Here is a 23,819-nt window from a genome sequence, read left to right as displayed (position 1 = left end):
GCCTACTACAAAAACACTGATGTACATGTGGATCTGGGGAACTTAGAGGTAGTGACACAATAGTGAAAATACAATTTCTAATTCTTACTTTTTCCCATTTATTGACAGGTTTACAATCCTACCAGCCAGTCAACTATACCAAGCCAGCTGAAACTGATGATTTACCCCCACCCCCACCACCACCAGAACCAGAAGCATACACTCCTCATAGTGGACAGTCATTCCCACCTCCTCCACCTGCCCAGGATGATCTTCCTCCTCCCCCTCCCCCGAATGTGTCATACACATACACCCGAACAGAAACGCAGTATGCACCACAACCAGCACCTCAGCCAGCACCAGCATCTCCTCCACCACCACCTCCACCTCCCCCTCCTGCACCTGGTTCATATGAACCACGTCCATCATACAGCGCAATGCAACCCAAATACACAACATCACAACCCACTCCAGCAACCCACTCCTATACCCCACCACCTCCACCGACTGTGTCTGTACAGACTCATACGTATCAAACAAAAGAACCACAACCCCAGTCACAATACAGACCACAACCAGCAACATACACGCCAACACAGACCCCAACTAGGGATACCTACCAACGATATGAAGAAACCCCTCCACCTGCACCCCAACCCACTAACACCTACACCCCCACCCAGCAGCATAAGTATAGCCCTCCAAGTGGGAGTTACCCACCACCTGCCAACACCTATGCACAGCCTACTAGTACCTATGCTCATGAGCCAGCTGAGAGACCAGCAATGCAATCTGGTCCTGGCACGTATGCTGTTCCCAGGCCTTCTGATCAACCCCTAAGTAGACCAGATAAGACAGGTACAGAAGCTGAAGTTGATGCACTCACAAATCTATTGGTACAAAATATGGAAAACTCTGCTGAACCAGATTTCTTTGGTGAGTTCCTCTCTCTTAAACACAAGACTTCAGGTTTGAATATAGAAAATCTATCGCATCTCTTCCACTCAACAGAGAAAGTCTATCGCATCTCTTCCACTCAACATAGAAAGTCTATTGCATCTCTTCCACTCAACAGAGAAAGTTTATCGCATCTCTTCCACTCAATGTATTGCAATGAGAGTTCTTGTCACAGAATCATACAAGCCAGTGTGGAGTCTTTTAAATGACACTTGATTTCTTGGTGATCAAAATGATCAAAAAAAACTCTGGAGAGTTCTGTAGGGTCATACAGAAATTTCATGGTCAATGGTGTGTTGTATTTAGCTTAGCATACTTCATGTCTATTAGGACTCGAAATTACATTTGTAATTTCAGTGCTAGGTAGTCAGATTCAGCAAAGTGAAATTCAGCCACAATATTCTATTGATTTCCATTGGCCTAACTAGCAGACTACCACATTAATTTGATGTCCATTATGTACACTTTTGTATGGTTAAGTGTATGTTGTACTTGCATATTTACAGATAACAATATGACCTTTGATTGTTCATGACTAAATGGTTTCATAACTTGTTAACATTTCAGGTATGTGTGGTAAGTGTGGTCAGAAAGTGATGGGAGATGAGAACGGTTGCTCTGCTATGGATCAGATCTTTCATATCAACTGTTTTACTTGTGTGACTTGTAATGGAAAGCTGCGTGGCAAACCTTTCTATGCCTTGGAGGGAAAGGCCTACTGTGAGGAATGTTACTTTGTAAGTATACATCTATTGAAAATCTGAATGTTCGTAAATAATCTGGATGTTTGTGTGTGAAGTAAATAGAATAATGTCAACTGCAAATGAGATATATTACCATATAAGCTAGAAGTAAGGTACTACATTCTTCCTTATTTCCAACCGACTTTTATTTTATGGACTTGATGCCTATTGCAACTTGTATGTATGTATGCATGAAGCCATATGAGAGGTACTGCTTCACTTCACTTGTAGCTAACGTTATTCCATGGTTTCATGCATGCACACACACTCACATTAGTAATATCTAAATTACATGTATACAATGATTCTATGACTTTGGGATGAGAGTTCAACTTAAGTAGCCACCAACTTTCATATGGTTAATGTTCAAGTTGTAAAATGTAGGATATCGACCACTATTTATTGTATATTGTTCATTTCATTTTGTTGTCCAAAACAAACGTTGAAAAGACGCCTTGTTACCATGATGTCAGCCCACTAACCTAACTTGGAGATACTTTGACATATCATGAAGTGTTAGTGCAAGCCTGGTGTAGTGTTACTGTTAACAAGCCTAGTCAGAGAGTGATTCTTGAGCCATATTGTATATTAATCTAGTCACCTTTTCTCTTCACAGGCAACCTTAGAAAAGTGTTCTGTGTGTTATGAGCCTATCATGGATAGGGTGAGTAGTAAAATTTTGTTATTCATAACACACTTTTCCATACAAAAAAATATGTTTGTATATAAAGTAAATCACTGGGAGCAATTCTCAAAACACAAATATTTAGGAAAAAAGAGAAAGTCTTACAGCTAAAACAGGAAGCGTTTGCCATGAGACTGTATGTAACATATGAATTTGATGATCAAAGCTGATGATTTGGCAAGGTGTGGTTGTTGTTTTACTTGCAAGATCAGAGCCGTTTTACTTATTAATGCAACAGGATTGTGATTGAGGAGATAATTTTGTTTGCATTAACTCAGCTTTTGAAACTTCCGTCAATAACAATTATGGTGTGTTCAGTAGTAAAAGTGTTTTTATTTATCAAGTAAGACAATAGATTCAACTTGCACAATGGATGGATTTCGAATTTGATCAGATATGTGTATGTAACATATGTTATAATCTGCTGGCAAATGCTTCATGCTTTAGCCGTACTTTGACTATAATACTTTGTATCATCCTGCCCGGTATGACATGAATTTTGTTTTGGGGTCAAAGGTCACCACTCGCCTGACAGACACAATGAAAGCACTATGCGGTACATGTTCACCCTGTCAGTATTACTTGAAGATATTTGTATTATAAGTTTACATTGTAACTTGACACACTGTTTTCACTGACTGTTTTTATAATACATGCAACTGATACTACCCAGTCATGTGTAATGTTTTGGAGCAAACAAATATCAGACAAGCTAAATAGGTTCAGTTACTAAGAATTCAAAAATCATGCATAGGGTAGTACTTTCCTTTTAATATTTTCAATATTGTGTATCATATATCAATTACAGCTAAGAAGGCTAAGAGCCTATGAGCTGATCGTGAGTCAACTACCAAAAATGCAACAGTCAAATGTTCAACAGACTGAGCATGAATATGGTTATTACTACAGTTACTTTTTTAATCTATATATGCAGAGTACCCAGTTCCATACATAATCAAGTCCATAGTTCAGAGTTCAGTTCCGGGTCAAACCGTGTACTTCATAGGATAAATGAATAAATAGAGTTTCAGAAATTTAAACAGTGTATACATGTACTTTTGCCATTCTCATATTAGTTTTGAACTAAAATAAAATTGTGGAGAATTGGTAGTGAAAAACTATGTAGGGTTGGGTAATAGGATTATTTATAAGGGGTAAGTATCACTCCGAGTTGCTAATACAAAGGAATTTGAAGTAAGGGTGTTAACCCTATCCCTGTTAAAAATGTTACCAATACCCAAAAATGTTGGAGAAAAACTACATTTGTAATGACAAGAACAAAGATTAAGTGTTAGTATAGAAGAGAAATTCAAGCAAGGATTGACCCTCCTAAATTCATGGATTGTCATACCAGACAAGCTTTAAGTTGGCAAAGCATGGAGTCCCTGCATCTAACCAATACCCCTAAAACATTCCAAGAGGACAGTATAATATAGTTACTTTGGAATGGTAAATTGGAAACGAATGCGACATTTCAGTCCGTCTACTATGGACTTTGACCACTCAGTGATTTCAGTTTATAATAATGTGTTCGTAGATTGCTTCAGAGAGAGATATCAATTAAAGCTGAGTTAATGAATCATTGCATGATCAAGGTCCGTAGTAGATTAATTGAAACGTCACATTCGTTTCCAATTTACCGTTCAGAAGTAACTATATTGTAGGAAATGTATTTATTCAAATAAATACCATTACAATAAATGATCAATGTTTTTGATAAAGTGTGGAAAGCAGAGGGAAAACATGGGAAATTTGCATTACTTTTTATACCTTGTCGCTTAATTTGGTGGGTAATGCCAGTAAAACAGCTGGGGATTTCTAGTACATTTTAGCTACATAATGTATAACAAAATTACCGATAGGGGGAACTCCAGTAAAGTACCATGGGATTTTGTTTATTTGTTACTTGCCTAACAAAAACAGTGATGATTTGATCGAACTACATGCATTGAAGTAAATTTAATAAAGAATAGTATACACTTCTTGTCTGGCTGTATGGACACCAGTGGACGTTTGTTACCACAAGAGCTGTTATGTAGCAACTACTCCCCAGGCTGAAAGCCGAAGGAAATAGATTCTACATAACAGCACAAAGAGTAATATGACATATACTAGTGGCCGAATAAGACCAGGCAATAAGTGTTTTATAATACATCAAATTCTGAGGCAAATAATCCCCAATGTTACATGAATGTTAACCTAGGGAGATTAGAACATGACTTGTGCCCCATTATGCAAATTTAGGTCACTATAGGTCACACCATGTGATACGATCTAAGCCAATCACTGAATGTGTTATATTCCTCTCTGTACACAGATACTTCGTGCTACTGGTAAACCATATCATCCTAGATGCTTTACATGTGTTGAATGTGGTAAGAGTTTGGATGGTATACCCTTCACTGTGGATGCAACCAATCAGATTCACTGTATTGAAGACTTCCATAGGTAAGTAAAAGATGTTTTGATTGGCCAATTGCATTGGTACTTGTGACATGTACTGCTTGCGTGAGACAACGCAAGAGTGCAGTCCTTACAGACTGCATATCATTTGCATGCAGGTATGCAATAATGTTTTTCAGTGTTGCACTACAGTGAAAATACCACTGGTATGCGTGCGCCAGTGCAAGTAATCCCTGGTACATATGTAATAATACAAGTTAATTGAAGAAAAGCTGTTATGTTGATGTTTTCATTTTAATCCTAATTTGTACACACAAAAAACTACAAGTTGGGAAAAAATGGTAGAAATATCGTAATCATTTAGATGAAGACGAAATGATTTACAAGACTATAATGTTGTCTTTTCTTTTCTTTTCATCAGGAAATTTGCTCCTAGGTGCACTGTTTGCCAGCAACCTATCATGCCTGAACCTGGACAAGAAGAAACTGTACGAATTGTGGCCATGGATAGAAGTTTCCATGTCAGCTGCTACAAGTGTGAGGTAGGTTACTATATATGTAAGTTCATTTTCACACAAAACACAGAAGCATGTGAAAAATGTGAAATAACACATACCAAGTCCATATCGCAACTCAATAAAATGTAAAACATTAAACAAAGTGTAAAAAGGTTGTTATTGTACGTACAATAACAAACCTTTTACACTTTTTGCATCTTTTTGCAATGTATTGGGTTATGAACATGGACTTGCTATATGTTATTTTACATTATTTTTTCAAGTCGAAAAACATAGTGAAGCTGTTTTATCAAATACAATTCCAAAATAAATACCAAATTCTCATCCATATGGCCACTTTAAAGTAGAGGAAGACGATGACAGATGCTGGTAAGAAGAGATGAAAGTAACTTTGCTGGACTGAACATTTGATGTTGATTGATTGATTTTATTTGGCAAAAGAATATTCAGAAAACCACAAACTAAAACGAATATACAATATGACAGCTCTCACATTTGCATGAAAGACAAAACAGATACATCACTGAATACCTTTGCCGAGGATGACACAAAAAAGTTGTTGGCGCTTCTGTTGACTATAATGTTCTCAAATTCCTGTCCTGTCCTAAACTAGTAAGAAGTGATTAAGAGAGTTAACACAATAACAGATTTGTCAGTTTTTACTTTACAGGCCATCATATAAGTCTTGCAATACCATACACCATGTACATAGCTACTTTAGCAATTTTGCATTGAAAGTCAGCAAAAACATTCTTATTTTTATTTACTGTTGATTTGAAGGATTGTGGTTTATTGCTCTCATCGGATGCTGATGGACGTGGCTGCTACCCACTTGATGATCACATTCTGTGCCGTGACTGTAATGCCAGAAGAATTCAAACCTTAACCTCCAGAATGTCAGATCAATAAAAACAAAATGGCCACCATGACCTTTGCACCAACATGGCTGCCGTGACCTTTGCTACAAAATGGCCGATGTGACCTTTGTAACAAAATGGCCGACGTGATCTTTGCACTATCGAGTGTTCAAGAGCTCACATCTCATCATAATTAGGTATTTTGAGATAACTAGATTCCTACATATTTTCATAAGATTGGAAAATAGATAGGTCTAAGCTGATGTTGTTAAATAGTTGTTTACAAAAAATATACAACTGCAGTATACTCGATTTTTTTAGGAAGTATTATTTTATGAGGTCTCTGTAACTGCATTTAACTGTATAAAAACATAGGAACTCATATATAAATTTTGTACAACTCACTTTTAGGGAATAGCTTGCATTTCACTCAGTTTAAACTGCTGAAAGAGAAAGCTTAAAGATTTAATATAAAAAGTTGTTTGAAGTAGCAAAAAAATCAACACATAAAAATGATGTACCAATTTGATACACACTCAAGTTATCAACTATTTTTCCAAAATGAATCAATTACATTTTTTGTTTAGAGGAAATATTTACAATTAGTTTGTGCGGATAGCTTAACATTATTTTAAAGAGACAGAACTTTGAGAACATTATAGTGACTTAAAATTATGTCATTGGAAAGTTTTTACGCAAGTTATGAGAAAAATAATAATGTGAACTTTTATTTTATTAAAGACTCAGTTGTGCTTTGTATGATATCAAAAATCATATATTGTGTAATTTAGAAATAATTGCTAATAGTGATAGATTGTACATCTAGCTTAAGTCATTCTCAGTACCTGATACAGAATTTCACCAACTGGGCATGAAAATAACAATCATTCAGTCAGCGTTTCCATTACGTTTCTTTTTTCCAGTGCGTATTTCTTACGTATAGACCCCTGTCAAGTGCGTACATGGTGAATGTGGCACATACACATATACCGGTAGTTTCAGTGTAAAGGTCTTCAACATATTGGCTTGAGATATTTGTATTTTGAGAGGCCTGTTTCAACACCATTCAAACACAATTTGTAGACATACGCAGACACTAATTTTTATGCGTATGTTTATGTGACTCTGCAAAATATGAAAGATTTGAACCAAACGGAAACACTGATTCGATTTCTTGGCCAACATCCTGACTTCACCTTCACATACTTTCTCACATAGGTGCTCTTGAGAATAAGGCGTCATTCTATTTTGACCCTTTATGAGGTAAAGTGCTCTTGCAGGTACTGAGAATCCTTTGCAAAGAGTACAGTAAACATAATTTTTAAGTTGTCAGAAGCATATCTTTGCCTTCACACTACGTGTACACTAAATTTAACATGCATTAGTTGTATTTTATAGTTTAACCGTAGCCATGAAAATTTTAATTCATGATAACTAACCATTTTAAGCCAATAGATAAATGAAAATTTGGATAATGAGCATTGAAAAATGTATTGTAATTAAGAGGAAAGCATCCTAGTGGTGATGTTAGCGTGCTGTTTTCTTGAAAGCTGCACTGTCTGTAACTTGTGTGTCGATTTTCAATCACAGCCAACAGTATATGTACCGAAAATTGTTTTTAAGGAAACAGTAATTGGACCACTGCGCATGTCAATTAGAGGTCTGTTTTATCTCTAATTAGTGCAGTAACAGGTTGAAATTATTTTAGGGTACAACCCAAAAATGAATTTGATAAGATTTATTGTACCATATTATGTGTACAGATACACAAAATCATTTACCCACAGGTGATTCAATATTGTTCAGGGTGTATACAGTTATGAATATATTATAGGGAACTTGCAATCCAGACTGAGCATGCTCAGACTCAAAGGACTATGGGATTATCTGAGGTTATCGTATTACCTAACCTGGAGCTTCCGATAAAATAAACCTCCCACAATGGTCAGGGTGACTGTGAATTGATCATTTGTGGTTACAAACAATATAACAATATTGTTTATAATAGTAATTAATTAGCATGTATTATCACATTTCCCATGATGCAACATTCAATATGGCGGGTTTGCAAGTTCCCTATTATAGTTATCACATTTCCCATGATGCAACATTCAATATGGCGGGTTTGCAAGTTCCCTATTATAGTAAGAAATCAAAACGTTCCAGTTGCAGCTAATGCCGCTTTAAGTACTGTTCAAAGGTTTGACGCAAAGTATCCATAAATTCTAGCATGCAAGCAGTAAATGTAGGGAGTAGAAAAATCATTTGACAATAGAATGTATAGGTAGGATTAGCTTTGATTAGAATGGCCATACTTAATTCTATGTTTCTTGTTACCCGACCATATATTGCTTCAATCTGGAGAATTGATTTTTGAAAATTTGACACCCTCAACAACTGAATTAGAAAAATCGCATCATCAGTGATTGTAGATGGTGACCACACAAGTGCTTTTTTTATATAGTTTTTTTTTATTCTTAACCGACCGACCCATCATTTTTAAGGTGTTATGATGACAAACAGAGAAGTAAATGCGAGCACCCATATTGAAATTTCTACATTTCAGTTTTGATATTTCTTGTGTTATATTTAATTTGCTGATAAGTAAGCTTTGCTGAATGAAGTGTTGAAATTAATAAATTATGTGGATACTTACTTTTGTTTTTATTATTTGGTAAAGGAGTACAAAATATTGTTTAATTAAAAAGTCAGTTTGATACAATGACAGTGCTGTGTGTGGTTTAAGCTAACATGATAATATTTTGTTTATGTCTAAGAGATTTGCCTTGTCATAGAGGTGGGAGAGTTCAACATATTTGCTATCTCTGTTGATGGGTTGGTTTAAGTTTCCTTTAGTCTGTGTAATAGTAGTCTAGTTCCTATATGATATGAGTTACGATTACTATGATCATCTCCACTCTCTACGCCTAATTAAAGTCGGACATTTTACCATTAATCTGGCTAAACCCCATGCTGGGCAAAGGGTAAACATTGCATGTCATTAGTAATCCATCACAAATTGACAGGCAGTTGTAATTGGTTTACTTCCTTCTGACAATTGCTAATTAATATTCAATTAGTACAGCTGTTTTGGCTAAAATCCCGCAATGACATCACATATATATGAATACTGTCGGGGGTAGCACAGATTTCTGTGTGCAAGTAATGACTTTGACTAGACGTAATGAGTGGAGATGAGCGTAGTAATCATTAGTCGTATTGTATAGGAACTAGACAAGTGTAGTAGAGCAACAGTCAAGTGTAAAAAAGATGAAACTTTTTAAATGAAACTTACTTTTGCATGTACCAGAATTGGGTAGTGGTGGGGAAGGATGGGGAGAGAGCATTGTTAAATTAACCTTTTAAGGCCTGATACCTTATATTTAGGGTGTAATTACATAGAGTTACAGAAACCAAGTCATTAAAGCCTGACTCCCTATATATAGGGTGTAATTACATAGAGTTACAGAAACCAAGTCATTAAAGCCTGACACCCTATATTTAGGGTGTAATTACACAGAGTTACAGAAACCAAGTCATTAAAGCCTGATACTCTATATTTAGGGTGTAATAATTACATAGAAATACAGAAACCAAGTCATTAAAAGGTAGTGGTTGGCAGCATTACTGTCATATTTTGTAAAATATAGTAAGTTCAAACATTCAACAATAAATGAATACAAATAGTGCTAGAATCTTTGACTTGAAACTATTTCCAAAAGGAAAAAAAAAACAGTGCAAGTATCATAGACACCGTGCATGAAAATAGAATATACAAAATCAATATAATTTAACATTTGTGAAGCAGGAATTTTAAAAATATTTAAAATGTATTGCTACCGTGTTCCTTTTAGTTTTTTCAGTAGGTGAATCCGTTCCTGTTAAACTCAAGAGTTAGTAGGAGTTGGAACTCTTGGTCATCCCTTCGTGAAAGTCAATGGAAATCTTTTTTCATTCTTTTCTCTGCATTATGCAGTTTGTGGTAAATTGTGTCATAACTTGCTCTCTGGTTACCTAGTTTGCAAGATGTGACAATATACTGCCCTCTCAGTTAGTCTTGGTTACCCAGACTCTCCACCCCCAGCAGAGAGTCAGTTACCCATACTTTCCACCCCCAGGACAACATCTGGGGCAGTGCAATGTCAGTGATTGTTACAAGATGGTTGCGTGGAGAGGCTTACCCACAACATGACCTCAATAGTAAAATCACATGGTGGCAGCGCTTGCTAAGAGACTATTTTGGTTAATCTAACAACGGCAATTTAAAAAAATAATTTATACTATGATTTCACTTTAAATATTGAGTGATGAAAGTGAATATTTCAAAATCATTTTTGTCCTATCAGCAGCTGTTATAGATCTCAACAGCAGTCATGTTGCTCGTGGACAACATAAGCCCCAGACTCTCGCTAGACGGGTGTAACCCCCAACGACGAAAGTCTGGGTACCTGAGACTTACCATGTCAGTGTGACCACACATTGCCAGTGAGGGCAGTATAACACAACAAATCTATCATAAGGCCTGATAATGGGTTCAGCATGCTAAGTTGCCTTTAGAACCTTACACAGCCATGCAATCAAAATTTATAAAAACAGTTTTTTTACCACAATAGTTTTAATACTTCACCAGAGAAATTAAGATGTTGAGCAAAACAATTATTTTTCAAGAAATTAGGGAAGCAAGTCGTATATTTTACAGTAGAAATTAGTGGATTTAAAGCAATTTCGTTTAGTAAGTTTATGTTTTTAAATGCAGATTATGGTCTGTTTAAAGCTGGGTATGCTGCTGTCAATGCAATCTTATTCATAGCATGACACAAACAATTGTCAAATATTTGCATTTGATGTCAATTAAGCACAGTTCAACTCTTGTCATGAAAGGGAAGCTTACTCTATTTTGATCAATACCATGGGCATTCCCAATACGTTAAAATAGTAGATTCGTAGTTTAATGCCTCCACAGTGCCTTGTAAAATATTAACAGACTTGTTATAACTCACTTGTGAAGATCGCCCTCTAGTGGCTTTCAGTCACAGATTAGTTCAATCTGATTAAAATCCGATGCGGCTAGATGTCCTTATTTACCTCTATTCATCGTTTCTCCACATCGGATTTTAATCAGATTGACATTAGTTGAAATATGCCCATCTGACTTCCATATTCAAAATGTGGTCCACCGTAGGAAAGTTGTCTGTATAAGTAAATGTTACATCACAAAACCATTTCATTAAATTGAACAAGACAGGAATTCTACTCCAGCTTTTTATTTGAACACGACTTGTAGTCAGTACCTATTTGCATAATATAATCTTTAACACTAGAGGGCGGTTGTTTATTTGATATGTCTATTTTCGATCAGCGTTTAATGATGTCTAGGTGTAATTGCTTACTTTGCTATAAACATAATATATGCAATCATTACAAAATATTTAACACCTGTTGTCATACACCACTTTCTTTTTAGTTTGAGATGGTTTCTACAGATCGGTTAATTCTTTAACCCAAAGAGGAATATTCAAACCGATGTTTATGTAACGATTACTTTTGCAGATGTATTTATTAAAAGTTTACTCCACTACTCTCTGCCAGGTAGCATTAGTAGTATTATCACCAGATTTACATACAGACATGATGAACTCAAACATAACCCTGTACTTCACAAGAATGGCAATTTTCAAATTAAAATATCTAATTTTTGCAATTGCTGTGTTTCTGTGTTAGTCTTTTTTAGCACAATTGAACTGAAGGTTCAGTAGTGCTATAGGCATCGGTAAGTGTCTGTGTGTGTGTGTGTGTGTGTGTGTGTGTGTAAACAACTTAAAGTCAAACACTGCTGGACTGATTGCTTTAATATTTGGTGGTCATGTTACTTTGGGTGTCCAGTTGGGAAATTGTTCAAATGAAAATGGTCACATCAGAGATGTGCGTTTTGGGTCAATTTTGGTCAAAAAACTTCAAAACTACTTGGCAGATTGGCCTGAAATTTGGTGGGAACATTCTTGGGGGTAAGTAAATTAAGATTTGTTCATGACATGATGATCCCATCAAAGATATGCAAAATTAAGGCTAAAAATGTTTTTTGGTCAAAAATCTTTCATTCCAAAACTACTCAGCAGATTTATAGATGAATTTTGGCCAAAAAATTTATATCTCAAAAAGTACTTGATCAATGAGACTGAAATTTGGTGATGTTTCTAGAAGTGTTATTCTTCAGATTTTCTTCCAAATATTTTGGCACAATTGGACCTAGCAACCATGACCTCGCCCTTAGCAACAACCAAATGGCAGTATATTTTGGTCAAATAACATCTGGTAGGCAAGTGAGTAAACATTTAAAAAATGTATGCAAATATCCCTAGCAACCATGACCACGCCCATAGCAATAGCCAAACGGTGATGTATTTCACAAAGATAGCAACAGGGATTAATAGACAAGTGAATAAACATTCATAAAATTTATGTAAATATGCCTAGCAACAAGACCACGCCCATAGCAACAGCTAAATGATCACGGATATTGCAAAGTTGATATTAGGACAGTGTTCTATGACATACATGTGCATATTCATTTTCGTTGTGATACGATCCAATATGGCTGCCTGGCAGCCATTTTGTTTGCGAATTTTCCATGTCCAAAGCCAAAACTCAAACATGCTTGAACTGATCTCATTCAAAGTTGGTATTAGGACAGTTTGCTATGACATACATGTGCATAGTCATTGTTGTTGTGATACGATCCAATATGGCCGCCTGGCAGCCATTTTAATTGCAAATTTTCCATGTCCAAAGCCATAACTCAGACATGCTTGAACAGATCTAATTCAAAGTTGGTATTAGGACAGTGTTCTATGACATACATGTGCATATCCATTTTCGTTGTGATACGATCCAATATGCCCCACCCCGACCCATCCTTTATTGTTGAATGGTTTATTCAATCATGTCATCTTGAAGAGTAGGCATGTCCCATGTCCAACGAGCAGACACAACATGAGTAGGCATGTCCCATGTCCAACGAGCAGACACAACATATCTAAGTCGGTATGATTTAGGTTCACAAGTGTTGTTGCGTGATCAGAGTAGTGATATAAAGAAAATGACAACATAAACTGCCAGTTCCTTAAAACCCAATCATAGCGGGGACTATGTCATTAAAGCTGCACTAGCTGAAACTGGAAAGTGTTTGTGAAACTGGTCTGTGAGATACGATGACTTGCTCATAAATGCTGTACACATAATATGTTACAATGAATTCAATCAAATACTGTTTCTTGTCATATTAAAAGCGAATAAAGATTAATAACAACTGTTGTTTATTAAACAAGTAAGATGTATCATATCAATGGTCAGGGTCTTGGCAGAAAACCTGCAGATCATTGACCCGTTGCAACCTGTGACAGTGTAACCCTGTACTCCTGAGCCTATATTAGTATACTTCGGTAAGGGTAATCAAGGACACGTGAATAGTAACTTCCCTGTTTCTAGGAATTGGGGAAATTCAAAGAATGTAGATGTGTGAGAACGTATATATCCACCAGAGATATGATTTAATATCTTCCTGTCTTTGTCCCAGAGGAAAACACCGAATGATAAGAGTCGAGTTTAAAGTGGGTGTAGACAAAACTATTCCTTCAAAGAAATATACGTACTTCCTTTTAAAAAAGAAAAGAATAGGGAACTTGCAATCCAAACTGAGCATGCTATTGTAAACATCGAATTTGCGATAATGCAACTATGGGAGAGTACTCCGTGGAGGTAACCCCTCCCGCTAATGGAATGTTTTAGCGTTGTTTCATTACATCAAATGATGAATATGTAGTTTGTCGTAGTGATCACCAGTAGACTGAGATACTTTATGTACCTCCCACCCAGTCTAGCTGTCAGTGAGTCGTCTTTCTCATTTTTAAACAGCAATTTTCTAGAAATGTCATGACGTCACTCGTCAGAACGTCGTTTTATCAGCAGTGAACATGAAAACTAACTTTTAGAGCTCTGCTTGGAAGTGATGAAAATTCTTCTCCTTATTACACTATCAACAAAATAATCATAGGGTGTTTCTGATGTAGATTCACGTTGTGGTGCATGCTTTTATCATCAGTGTGTTAGGTCTGTAAAAATTAATAAATCAAATTATGCAAAGGGGATTGAATCTACTTTCAGAGTCAGCTGTACTAGTATGACGTTTTTTAAAACGCAATACTGTGCCAGTTTAGAATTCTAGACTAAGTCAGCCTACTATACTAATCTAGAGAATGTGATTGGATATTAGATCTCAGATAATATCTTTTATAAGACTTAGGAATACGTCATACTCTAAGAATAGAGATTGTGTAAACCTTGAAATGTATTTAAGTTGGGATTTTAGCCCATCTGGTACGTATGTTTCGTTGTGAGTTCTACTGAACACAATCCAAGTCGGTAGAAGAGGTAGTTTGCGAAGAAACTAGTTGGTCGGCTAATTCAACGTTATAGTTTTGAATGGAACAGATTGACGATTGGAACAGCAGTGAGAGTGAGTACTTCCCCGTTTGAACATTAAATATCCATAAACTGCACAGTATTGTATACAATGTACAATCATGTACACATCAGAGGTAATGTTTTATGAAGCTTAGGACAATGCACATCAAACCAGAGGGGGCGCAGGCTCAGTTAGCTTTGTAAACAAATAGGTAAACAAAAAACCGACAAACATATAAATATATAAGTAATGACAAACATCAGCAATCGTGTAACCACAAATCAGTCTCAACAATAATGTTTCGCAGGATCGTGAATTGGTATGTTTTCCTTATGCGAAAATAGTCTCAATTCCACGTTTGTTTGTTTGGTGTTTTTTGTTTTTTTTGTTTGTTTGTTTTTTGTTAAACAAAACATATGTGGCATGTGCAATTGGGAATCCTTTATTCTGGGGGGCACATGCCACATAGTTTTGTTTAACAAAAAAAAATCATGATTTAGAATTGAGTGATAGGGGGGTCAGGCAGTTTATGGTTTTACAGATAGGGGGGTCAGTGAGTTTTGCCGGCCCGATTTAAGAATCCCCCCCCCCCAGGCTGGAGAAACTGACCGGTCCCTTCTCTTGAATAGAGAACAAGTTTAGTGGTCATAAATTAAATGAGTGATCTACGAGAACTGTGGGATTATACGATCGACAGAGAGCTACATTTCATGACCATTAACATGAGACCACAACCGAAATGTCGGAAAAAAACCGAGCCATTAAATTGGTGCCCCCCCCCCCCCCCCACGTTGAAAGCAACATGACATTTATAGTTTATGATCACGATTGATTTGTGGGTATGTACTAAGAATGTTTTTTTAAAAAAAACAGGATGTTGCGTATCATATCATAGTCAAAACAGTACTTGTTCGAGATATTCCAGTCCATTTCCTAAGTGTAGTCGCCTGATCGTGTGAAACGTACTTAGCTGGTACATACAACAGTGAAAGAGGTAAGATTTACACAGTATTGCGGTTAAATTTAAGTTTATGTTGGGATCTATCTATCTATCTATCTATCTATCTATCTATCTATCTATCTATCTATCTATCTATCTATCTATCTATCTACCTACCTACCTATCTACCTATCTATCTATCTATCTATCTATCTATGTACTGTAACAGTTCTATCTATCTATCTATCTGTCTGTCTGTCTGTCTGTCTGTCTGTCTGTCTGTCTATCTATCTATCTATCTATCTATCTATCTATCTATCTATCTATCTAATAAATTTATATAGCGCCAAATATCCAAAGAAAACAATGGTCAGTGGGATAGGTTTATTCTGTCCAATATATTATATACGCTAAATAATTCAGCAGATAGTACCGCTACGGGGTGGACCATTTGATATCCTTGGGAGAGGGGCTTGGACGATTTCGGGGGGGGGGGAGATGCCAAATGGAGTTGCATGAAAATATAGCGAAAATATGCCAATATCTTATTAAAACTAAAAGCTACATTAGTAATATTATCAGGACAGGTGCGCTTATGCACAGGGGCATGTATTATTGCTTAGATTTCCGTTTTCTTAGGAAAATATCATACGAATCTTGCTGCTACAAATGTATCGATATCTATAGTACTACGTATACTATAAATACAGGTAGGAATATATATTCAAAAGGTTGTTATATTTAGTCTGTAGACCTGGAAAACAACAATCTATGCAATATTACACGCCCCTGTGCGCTTATGTATCGCAAATGTGTGTACCAAGTTATAATGAATTTGAAGTGTGCATTCTTGAGATATAGCCTAATTACCGAAAATCGTTAATTACGTAAATTGCTCATTAATATTCACGGGATTTTTACCTAAACCTAATCAAGTCTTGCCATTACCCTACGAAATACGTCTTCAAAATTTCGATCGAATTGAGCAAGCCATTATGGAGAAAACGAAGACACAGACAGACAGACAGACACAGACACACACACACATTTACACACAGACTTCCACTCATAAATATATCTCTTCCTTGCGGAAGAAAAAATGAGAGACAGACCTTTCTCATATATTTTATTTCAATTGAAAGCTAAAGTCATTAGATACTAAAGTCATTATATATTCCATGTAATCCGGATAGGGATTGAAACTAATACTGTGACGTCACAATAGGGAATTGAAGTTGCACTCATGCCATGGGGATGCGAGAAATGTAAAATTTAATGTGAAACAATATGACCAGTTCTATACTTCAATAAACTGCACACACCAAATGTTTCAAATGTGTAATACGAGTGACAATATACGTACAACAACAACCACATTTTTATAAAGTAATTTATTGAGTTAAAAATACGGATATATTGTATGCTGTTTCGTAATGTTTGTTTTTTTCACGTAGGAAAACTTGTTTTATAAATCAAAACTCAGAAATAACCCAACTCTCATCCAATGGCCTGTTAGACAGTTGCCAGTGGTCTCTCAAATTACACTTTATGAGAATTAGGACAATGTTCTACGAGGTTTGACTTTCACTGTACGTGTCTACTTTACACTTGTCTGACATGGTTAAGGTAAGAGTTCAACTAAAAATAATGGAGTTATACGGATATAAGTATAGGAAATGCAGCTAGGTGTGTGTCAGGAAATAATGCTTATTAAAACTGTCCAGTTGATGAACGAGAGAGTGAGGTCACCCACTGTGCCAGTGGTATTATGCACGTTTGTAAACTTCCCGTTCTATGGGAGAGTTGCGACGTGTAAAAGTTGAACAGGCCTGAAATTTCTTTACAGGTCTATAAATATGAAAGATTTAAAAAGAACAACCAAACGTGCCATTGTGCTAATGATGGTATTATGTACTACGACAGGCCTAGGTAAGTCATACATGTAACTTTGCTTCATTCATTTATTGTTGTTGTTGTTGTTGTTGTTGTTGTTGTTGTTGTTGTTGTTGTTGCTGTTGTTATTGTTGTTGTTTATAGTCGGCATACCCAGAATTCCATACCGCAGTGTACAGTGGGTAAATCATGACAAATCTGAATAATTGTTATTGCCCAGTGGAAACTTCACTATATGTCAAAATGTCAAAGCAAGTACTTTAATATCTTGAAGAAAGTTTGTGTGTATGTTCGATGTTGTGTTATGCAAGTTTAAAGATTTGTAATTAAAGTCAGCAACTCAAATATTAGAGAGATTGCTGTTTACAGAGATGGACTGATTTTGACACTTGACAACAGAGGTCAAAGTCAGGTTGAAATATATCTAATTATGTGGGGATGGACACTTGAACCTATTTTTGTTTTTACATCATATATCACCACCATTCGACCAAATTAACAAAGTTCCGGATGCCCCAATGGTACTTCATCTTTGTGTCAAGTTTAATAAATTTGGCTTATATATGTGTGTGGTTGGCCACACTGATACATTCACAGACAGACAGACACACAGACAGACACACACACACATACGCGCGCGCACGCACACACACACACACACACACACACACACACACACTCACACACACACTCACACTCACACACACGGTGAACCCACACAGTCTGGTTACCCTTTAGGCATGCACAACTGTCAACAATAACTACTTTTAACACTTGTCTTTTAAAGGAGCCTTTACAACCGGTACACCGCGTGTATCAGATAGACCACTGCAGCTGTTTACTCAAGAACGAGAACCAGAGGAAAAAATTTTAACACAATGTAGGAATTGGGCATCGATAACCTGTAATGATGGCGAACATATCAGAATAAACTCTGCTGTATACGGACAAAGGCGTAGTGGAAGCTGCGATGTCGATGATGTTGATATTCTATGTAGTGTTCCTAGTATTACTGCGAACTTGTCAGAGTGGTAAGAACAGTTTCAATCAATCACTCTACATAGCTATTCATCCAGCGATAGTTAATCAATCAATTTTAATCTATCTATCTATCTGTCTGTCTGTCTGTCTGTCTGTTATGGGTGGAAGTCTGTGTGTCAATGTGTCTGTGTGTGTGTCTGTCAGTCTGTGTGTCTGTCCGTCCGTCCATCCGTCCGTCCGTCCGTCCGTCCATCCATCCATCCATCCATCCATCCATCTATCTATCTATCTATCTATCTATCTATCTATCTATCTATCTATCTATCTATCTGTCTGTCTGTCTGTCTGTCTGTCTGTCTATCTGTCTGTCTATCTATCTGCCTGTCTGCCTGCCTGGCCAGCCTGTTTGTCTGCATTGTTGTCTGTCGAGTTAGTGTAGCTAGCTAGCTAACTAAACACCTACCTACATCTCCATCCATCCATCCTTACTCCATCCATTCATCCACCCAGAGAGAGAGTGTGTATGTCTGTCTGTCTGTCTGTCTGTCTGTCTGTCTCTCTCTCTCTCTCTCTCTCTCTCTCTCTCTCTCTCTCTCTCTCTCTCTCTCTCTCTCTCTCTCTCTCTCTCTCTCTCTCTCTCTCTCTCTCTCTCTCTCTCTCTCTCTCTCTCTCTCTCTCTCTCTCTCTCTCTCTCTCTCTCTCCTTGCCTGTATCTATTCTAACTTGCCAGGTAAACCCTACCTACCTAAAGTATCTATTCATATATCGATCAGTAATCAATCAATCAATCAATCAATCAATCAATCAATTTTTAATTCCAGAATATAAGTTGTTCTGTCAAGTGCACCAAATGGTTAGACTACACCATGAACACTGTCAGAAATAAATGAAAAATTGAAAAAGGATGACCGATGGCATGCAGAGTTTTTAAGTGGATGCAAGTTTGCAACATGTGAGAATGTACGCCCTCTGTAGGTGATTTGTTTGTAATTTCACGCCCATTATAAAATTCATGATATTACTAAACATTTGAAAGGAATAATAAATTAAGATAATATTAATCACCAGAAAAATTATATACATAATAATTAGATATAATTCCTAAATATGTTTCTTCGTTCAGCCAAGGAAAATATGAGTGACCTAAGGGGCCTTGGCAAACCCGTAGGTCAGAAGTATTTTCTGGCTGAATGAAGAAAATGTCAGGAATATTATACTATAATTATACCCCAAGCCTAATTTATGAAAAGATCGTGCAAAATAATTGTGATATCCAGGCACGTTTATATGTAACTCACATTCCAAGCACTGCAGAAACTGTGATGTGCACATGAGTTGTGGTGATGTAGAACGACCAGGGTATATTATTCAATCTTTGAATAACTTTTTCCCAATTTTCATCAACGAACGTCCTCAGGTGTAATGATAACCCTGCATGCGATTTCCTTGTTGGTGGGGCATTATTTGGTGATGACTGTCCAGGTCCAGCCCGAAACCAATTTTTCAGTGTCAACTATGTGTGTATTGAACAAGGTAAGCTCAATATTTAATAACAAGATATGAGTTTTTTGAGGGTTTGTCGCTTTCTGTATGAGAAAAGGGGTATTTATTTAGGTTTTTCTTAATAAAACAGCTTTTTAAATGTTTTCTACTTGAAAAAAACAAAATGAAACTGCACAGACCATTATAGTCACTTATACTAGTCTATCTTGTGATGCAGTATGACTTTCAAAAATGTTGGCATGGGGTTCTGTTATTGTCATAATTATGTCTATTTGAAACAAAATATTTCCATAAAAATCACACAAAAATCATACAGCGTAATCACATGGTTTTGTGTGCAGTGAGCATCCTCATTTGCATATCATTTGCATGTAGGTATGCAAAAATATTTTTGGTATTTCCCTGCAGTGTAAATAACACTAATCGGTGCAAGTAATCTCTGGTACATATATGTATTAATTTATAGTTGTATTTCTAAACATAAAACCATGTTGCCAGTCTTAATTTTACTGTACTTAACATCTTATCTCATCGAGACTGCTTGTTAATAGATGAATGCCACATAGTTAGGGGGGGGGGGGGTGCTGTATATTGACATGGAGCCTACAGTGTGGACCTTGACAGATTAGGTAAATTGTTTTAAAAGGAAATGCAAATCATTGGTATCATTTATCAAGCCATGCACACTGTGAGAGAAAAACGTACCATCTAGTTGGTTACTAATACTACCCAACCAGAGTGACTGTAGCATTTCAATTAGGCAGCACTATGTTTTTTAAGTATCACATAAGGCTTTTTGTTAGGAATTACAGAAAACAAAATACAGATACTGCACAAACATAAAATCACTGTGAACACAAATCAACATCACTTTCGGATGAAACCAGGAAGATTAAAGGACAAGATCAAAGGACATGTGTATATGCGGTATCAGTGTCTGTAGTGTGTTTGTGTAATTCATAGCAAAAATGTTGTGTGAAATGTGAAACACACCGTGCCACATCATTCAATTGAAACCCTATAGTCTCTTTATTTTGGAAGTACCTTGAGGTCAAACCTACTGTTTAGGTTGAGAGTTATTCCATACTACATTATCTTCATACTATAGTCTAGTTCCTGATGGACCATCCATTCCGTACTATGTTATCTTCATACTATACCATCTAGTCAATCCCATTTACTCTCAGACTGAATTTTGTGCTCCCCCAACAGCGTTCATATAAACATGTGTTCACCCTTCTGATCACCAGTCTCATGGTCAAATGGTGAATTGGTTTATTGACTGGTGACTCAGACTTGCGCTTCTCTTGCCAAACTGGCAACTCCAAATTTTGAACCACTCTGTTTCTCAATGAGCAACAAACTAGCGAATGTGTCAAAATTATTCACTGCTTAGGAGTTATTTCAGAGGTTGTCATAATTTACATACTCTGTTAATTCAACTGTTTACAAAGACGAAGTGTGTACTGACCACAGCTGACGCTATATTGTATATTGATATCTGCAAATCTTCAACTTCAGCTTCTTAACAACCCCCCTCCCCGATGACTTGCCAGAGCTAACCCTGAACATGATGACGTTATCGCGTCCCCACGTTTTTTTAGTTTAAACAGACCGGAGGTGGAGTCAGTCCTAGATCCTAGAGACATAAAAATGATGACGACAGCCTGTCAATTTATGATGGATTTACTACTGGCATACGCTGTTCGTGCTTTGCCCACCATGGGGTTGAACCATTATTAACGCCTTCAGTAACAGGATTGACTAGACAGTATAGTATGAAGATAATGGAATACTGTCAGCCAGGAACTAGACTAAGTTGAGAGCTTCGATGAAAGTCATACATCAAACTTAGCTTTAAAACGCATATACATAACATACGGGATTGCATATACTTCTATTTTTCAGATGTGTCAACATCTGGAGACTCCAACTATGTAACTAGTTTATCTTCATCAAGATTGTATACACATCCACCATCAACAGTAAGAATAACCTTGGAAGAAGACACTTTGGCTGCAAATACATCAGAAGGTAGTTAATTACCGAAAATTATTAATTATACAAATTACTCATTAAAGTACAAGCCTTGTCAACAAACTTCATACAACATGTGCGTATTGTTATGGTTGATATGTAATGTACCAAATGATATGAAATTTGAAGCTCGCAGTCTTAAGATAGCCTAATTACTAAAAAGATCATTACTTATGCAAATTACTTATTAATACAAAATACTGTTGCAACAGGCTTTGTAGGACATGTGTGATTATCATGATTGATTTATGTACCAAATGTTGTGGAATTTTAAATGTGCATTTATTCTTTATATATGGCTTAATTACTGCAAATCATTAATTATGCAAATTTTTCATTACAACTATAAGCTACATCATGTACCAAATTTACTATGAATTTGAAGAAGGCATTCTTAAGAGATTTGCATAATTAATGAATTTAGGTAATTAAGCTATATCTTAAGAATGCACACTTCAAATTCAATACAATGTGGCACATACATCAACCATAAAAAAGCACACGTTTCCTATAAAGCCTGTTGGCATAGTTTGCTTAGTTGCAGAATTAATGATTTTCAGCAATTAGTGTATATCCTAAGAATCAAGCTTCAATCATGGTAATTGGTTGGGCTATCTTAAGATTGCAAGCTTCACATTTCATATAATTTGGTAGCATACATACATACATACATTCATACATACACACACACACACACACACACACACACACACACACATACACACACACACACATACATACATACATACATACATACATACATACATACATACATTTTTTTTTTTTTTTTTTTTTTGTATATGTAGTGCAATTGCGAACAATAGCCACTTCAGGAATAAATGACAAAGAGATCTCCTAATTGGCCAAGCAAATTGGTTCGCTGCTGCTCAGAATAACAAAAAAAATAATAATAAAAATGTAAGACGGCAACACTTTACGAAAGGTGTACATTGTACTTTAACGTGCATTGGGTATTGCACTCCAATACACGGGACCTCTATTTTACGTCCTGTCCGAGGGACAAAAGTAAAGTATAAAAAGGAATCAAAAATACATGAGACATACAAGTGTACAAATATCCATACGTTCTACAGAGGAGGCAAAATGCATTACTGGAGACCCAAGTGACCAATAAAAGAACAAGACCCTACTAGAGAATTACAGCACCAGGTCTTACTGCACTGTTTTCTGGCAGTTTAAGGAACAGGTCCAGCCAGCTCATAAGTCACAAGTGCTCTAGTAAGCCAGGTGAATTGCCTACATCTCTTGAATCACCAGTCATGCATTCCACCCCTCACCAAGTGTATCATACCTTGCCAAAGATAACATAAAGCATGATTACATGAATTACACAGGATTAAAGTCTGCCTGTCAATGGTGCTATATTAAGTGTTTGTGCACTCGGCATTTGAAAGACTGGATACCATCACTGTTAATTTTTCCTACGACTACATCTGGAAGGTTGTTCCACATTCTTATTGCAGAGTGAAGGAAACTTCTATCCAGTGTAGATGTTTTTGCCGTTGGCATAGTCAGGGCATGATCAGGCATAGATGTGCTGGCGCGAGTAGTTCTGCGAGTTGTGTACATATTTGGTAGCATTGCCTGGAGGTCTCTGGGACAGTGGCTGGTGTGCATTTTGTAAAGCACTGTAGCTGCAGCAACCTCCCGTCTATGTTGAAGACTAGTGATGGCCAATTCCTTGCATGCAGTTACTACATACATACATACATGGATATGTTGTACTTTACTGAAAATCATCAATTATGCTAATGACTCATTAAAACTAAGAGTTACATCAAGCTTTATGACACACATGGGCCCTGTTATCACAAATGTATGCACCCAATTATATAGTAGCT

At 36.5% G+C, this 23,819-nt stretch overlaps 2 protein-coding genes across 13 annotated transcripts in view; both read left to right on the top strand.

The window, feature by feature from the left end:
- Nucleotides 1-11,843, top strand: part of LOC144451487 (uncharacterized) — a 31,032-nt gene extending 19,189 nt beyond the window's left edge. For all 6 annotated transcript variants that reach the window (XM_078142350.1, XM_078142347.1, XM_078142348.1 and 3 more), the window contains 6 exons: nt 109-915; nt 1,504-1,673; nt 2,296-2,343; nt 4,682-4,812; nt 5,189-5,309; nt 6,066-11,843. In XM_078142350.1, the coding sequence (XP_077998476.1) occupies nt 109-915; nt 1,504-1,673; nt 2,296-2,343; nt 4,682-4,812; nt 5,189-5,309; nt 6,066-6,194 (1,406 nt within the window). In that variant the 3' untranslated portion in view covers nt 6,195-11,843. The remainder of the gene's footprint in view (nt 1-108; nt 916-1,503; nt 1,674-2,295; nt 2,344-4,681; nt 4,813-5,188; nt 5,310-6,065) is intronic.
- Nucleotides 11,844-14,495: 2,652 nt separating this feature from the next.
- The window catches only part of LOC144451170 (uncharacterized), a 33,046-nt gene continuing 23,722 nt past the window's right edge, over nt 14,496-23,819 (top strand). For 6 of the 7 annotated variants that reach the window (XM_078141961.1, XM_078141960.1, XM_078141959.1 and 3 more), the window contains exons 1-6: nt 14,496-14,654; nt 15,477-15,597; nt 17,390-17,472; nt 18,224-18,467; nt 19,835-19,950; nt 21,829-21,954. In XM_078141961.1, coding sequence (XP_077998087.1) covers nt 17,400-17,472; nt 18,224-18,467; nt 19,835-19,950; nt 21,829-21,954 — 559 coding nt within the window. In that variant the 5' untranslated portion in view covers nt 14,496-14,654; nt 15,477-15,597; nt 17,390-17,399. Of the gene's footprint in view, nt 14,655-15,476; nt 15,598-17,103; nt 17,473-18,223; nt 18,468-19,834; nt 19,951-21,828; nt 21,955-23,819 lie in introns of those variants that run through there. The other variant, XM_078141957.1, reaches the window with a different exon arrangement.

Source organism: Glandiceps talaboti, chromosome 21 (assembly GCF_964340395.1).
Source record: "Glandiceps talaboti chromosome 21, keGlaTala1.1, whole genome shotgun sequence".
Lineage (NCBI taxonomy): Eukaryota > Metazoa > Hemichordata > Enteropneusta > Spengelidae > Glandiceps > Glandiceps talaboti.
This window is presented reverse-complemented; position numbering and strand designations above follow the sequence as displayed.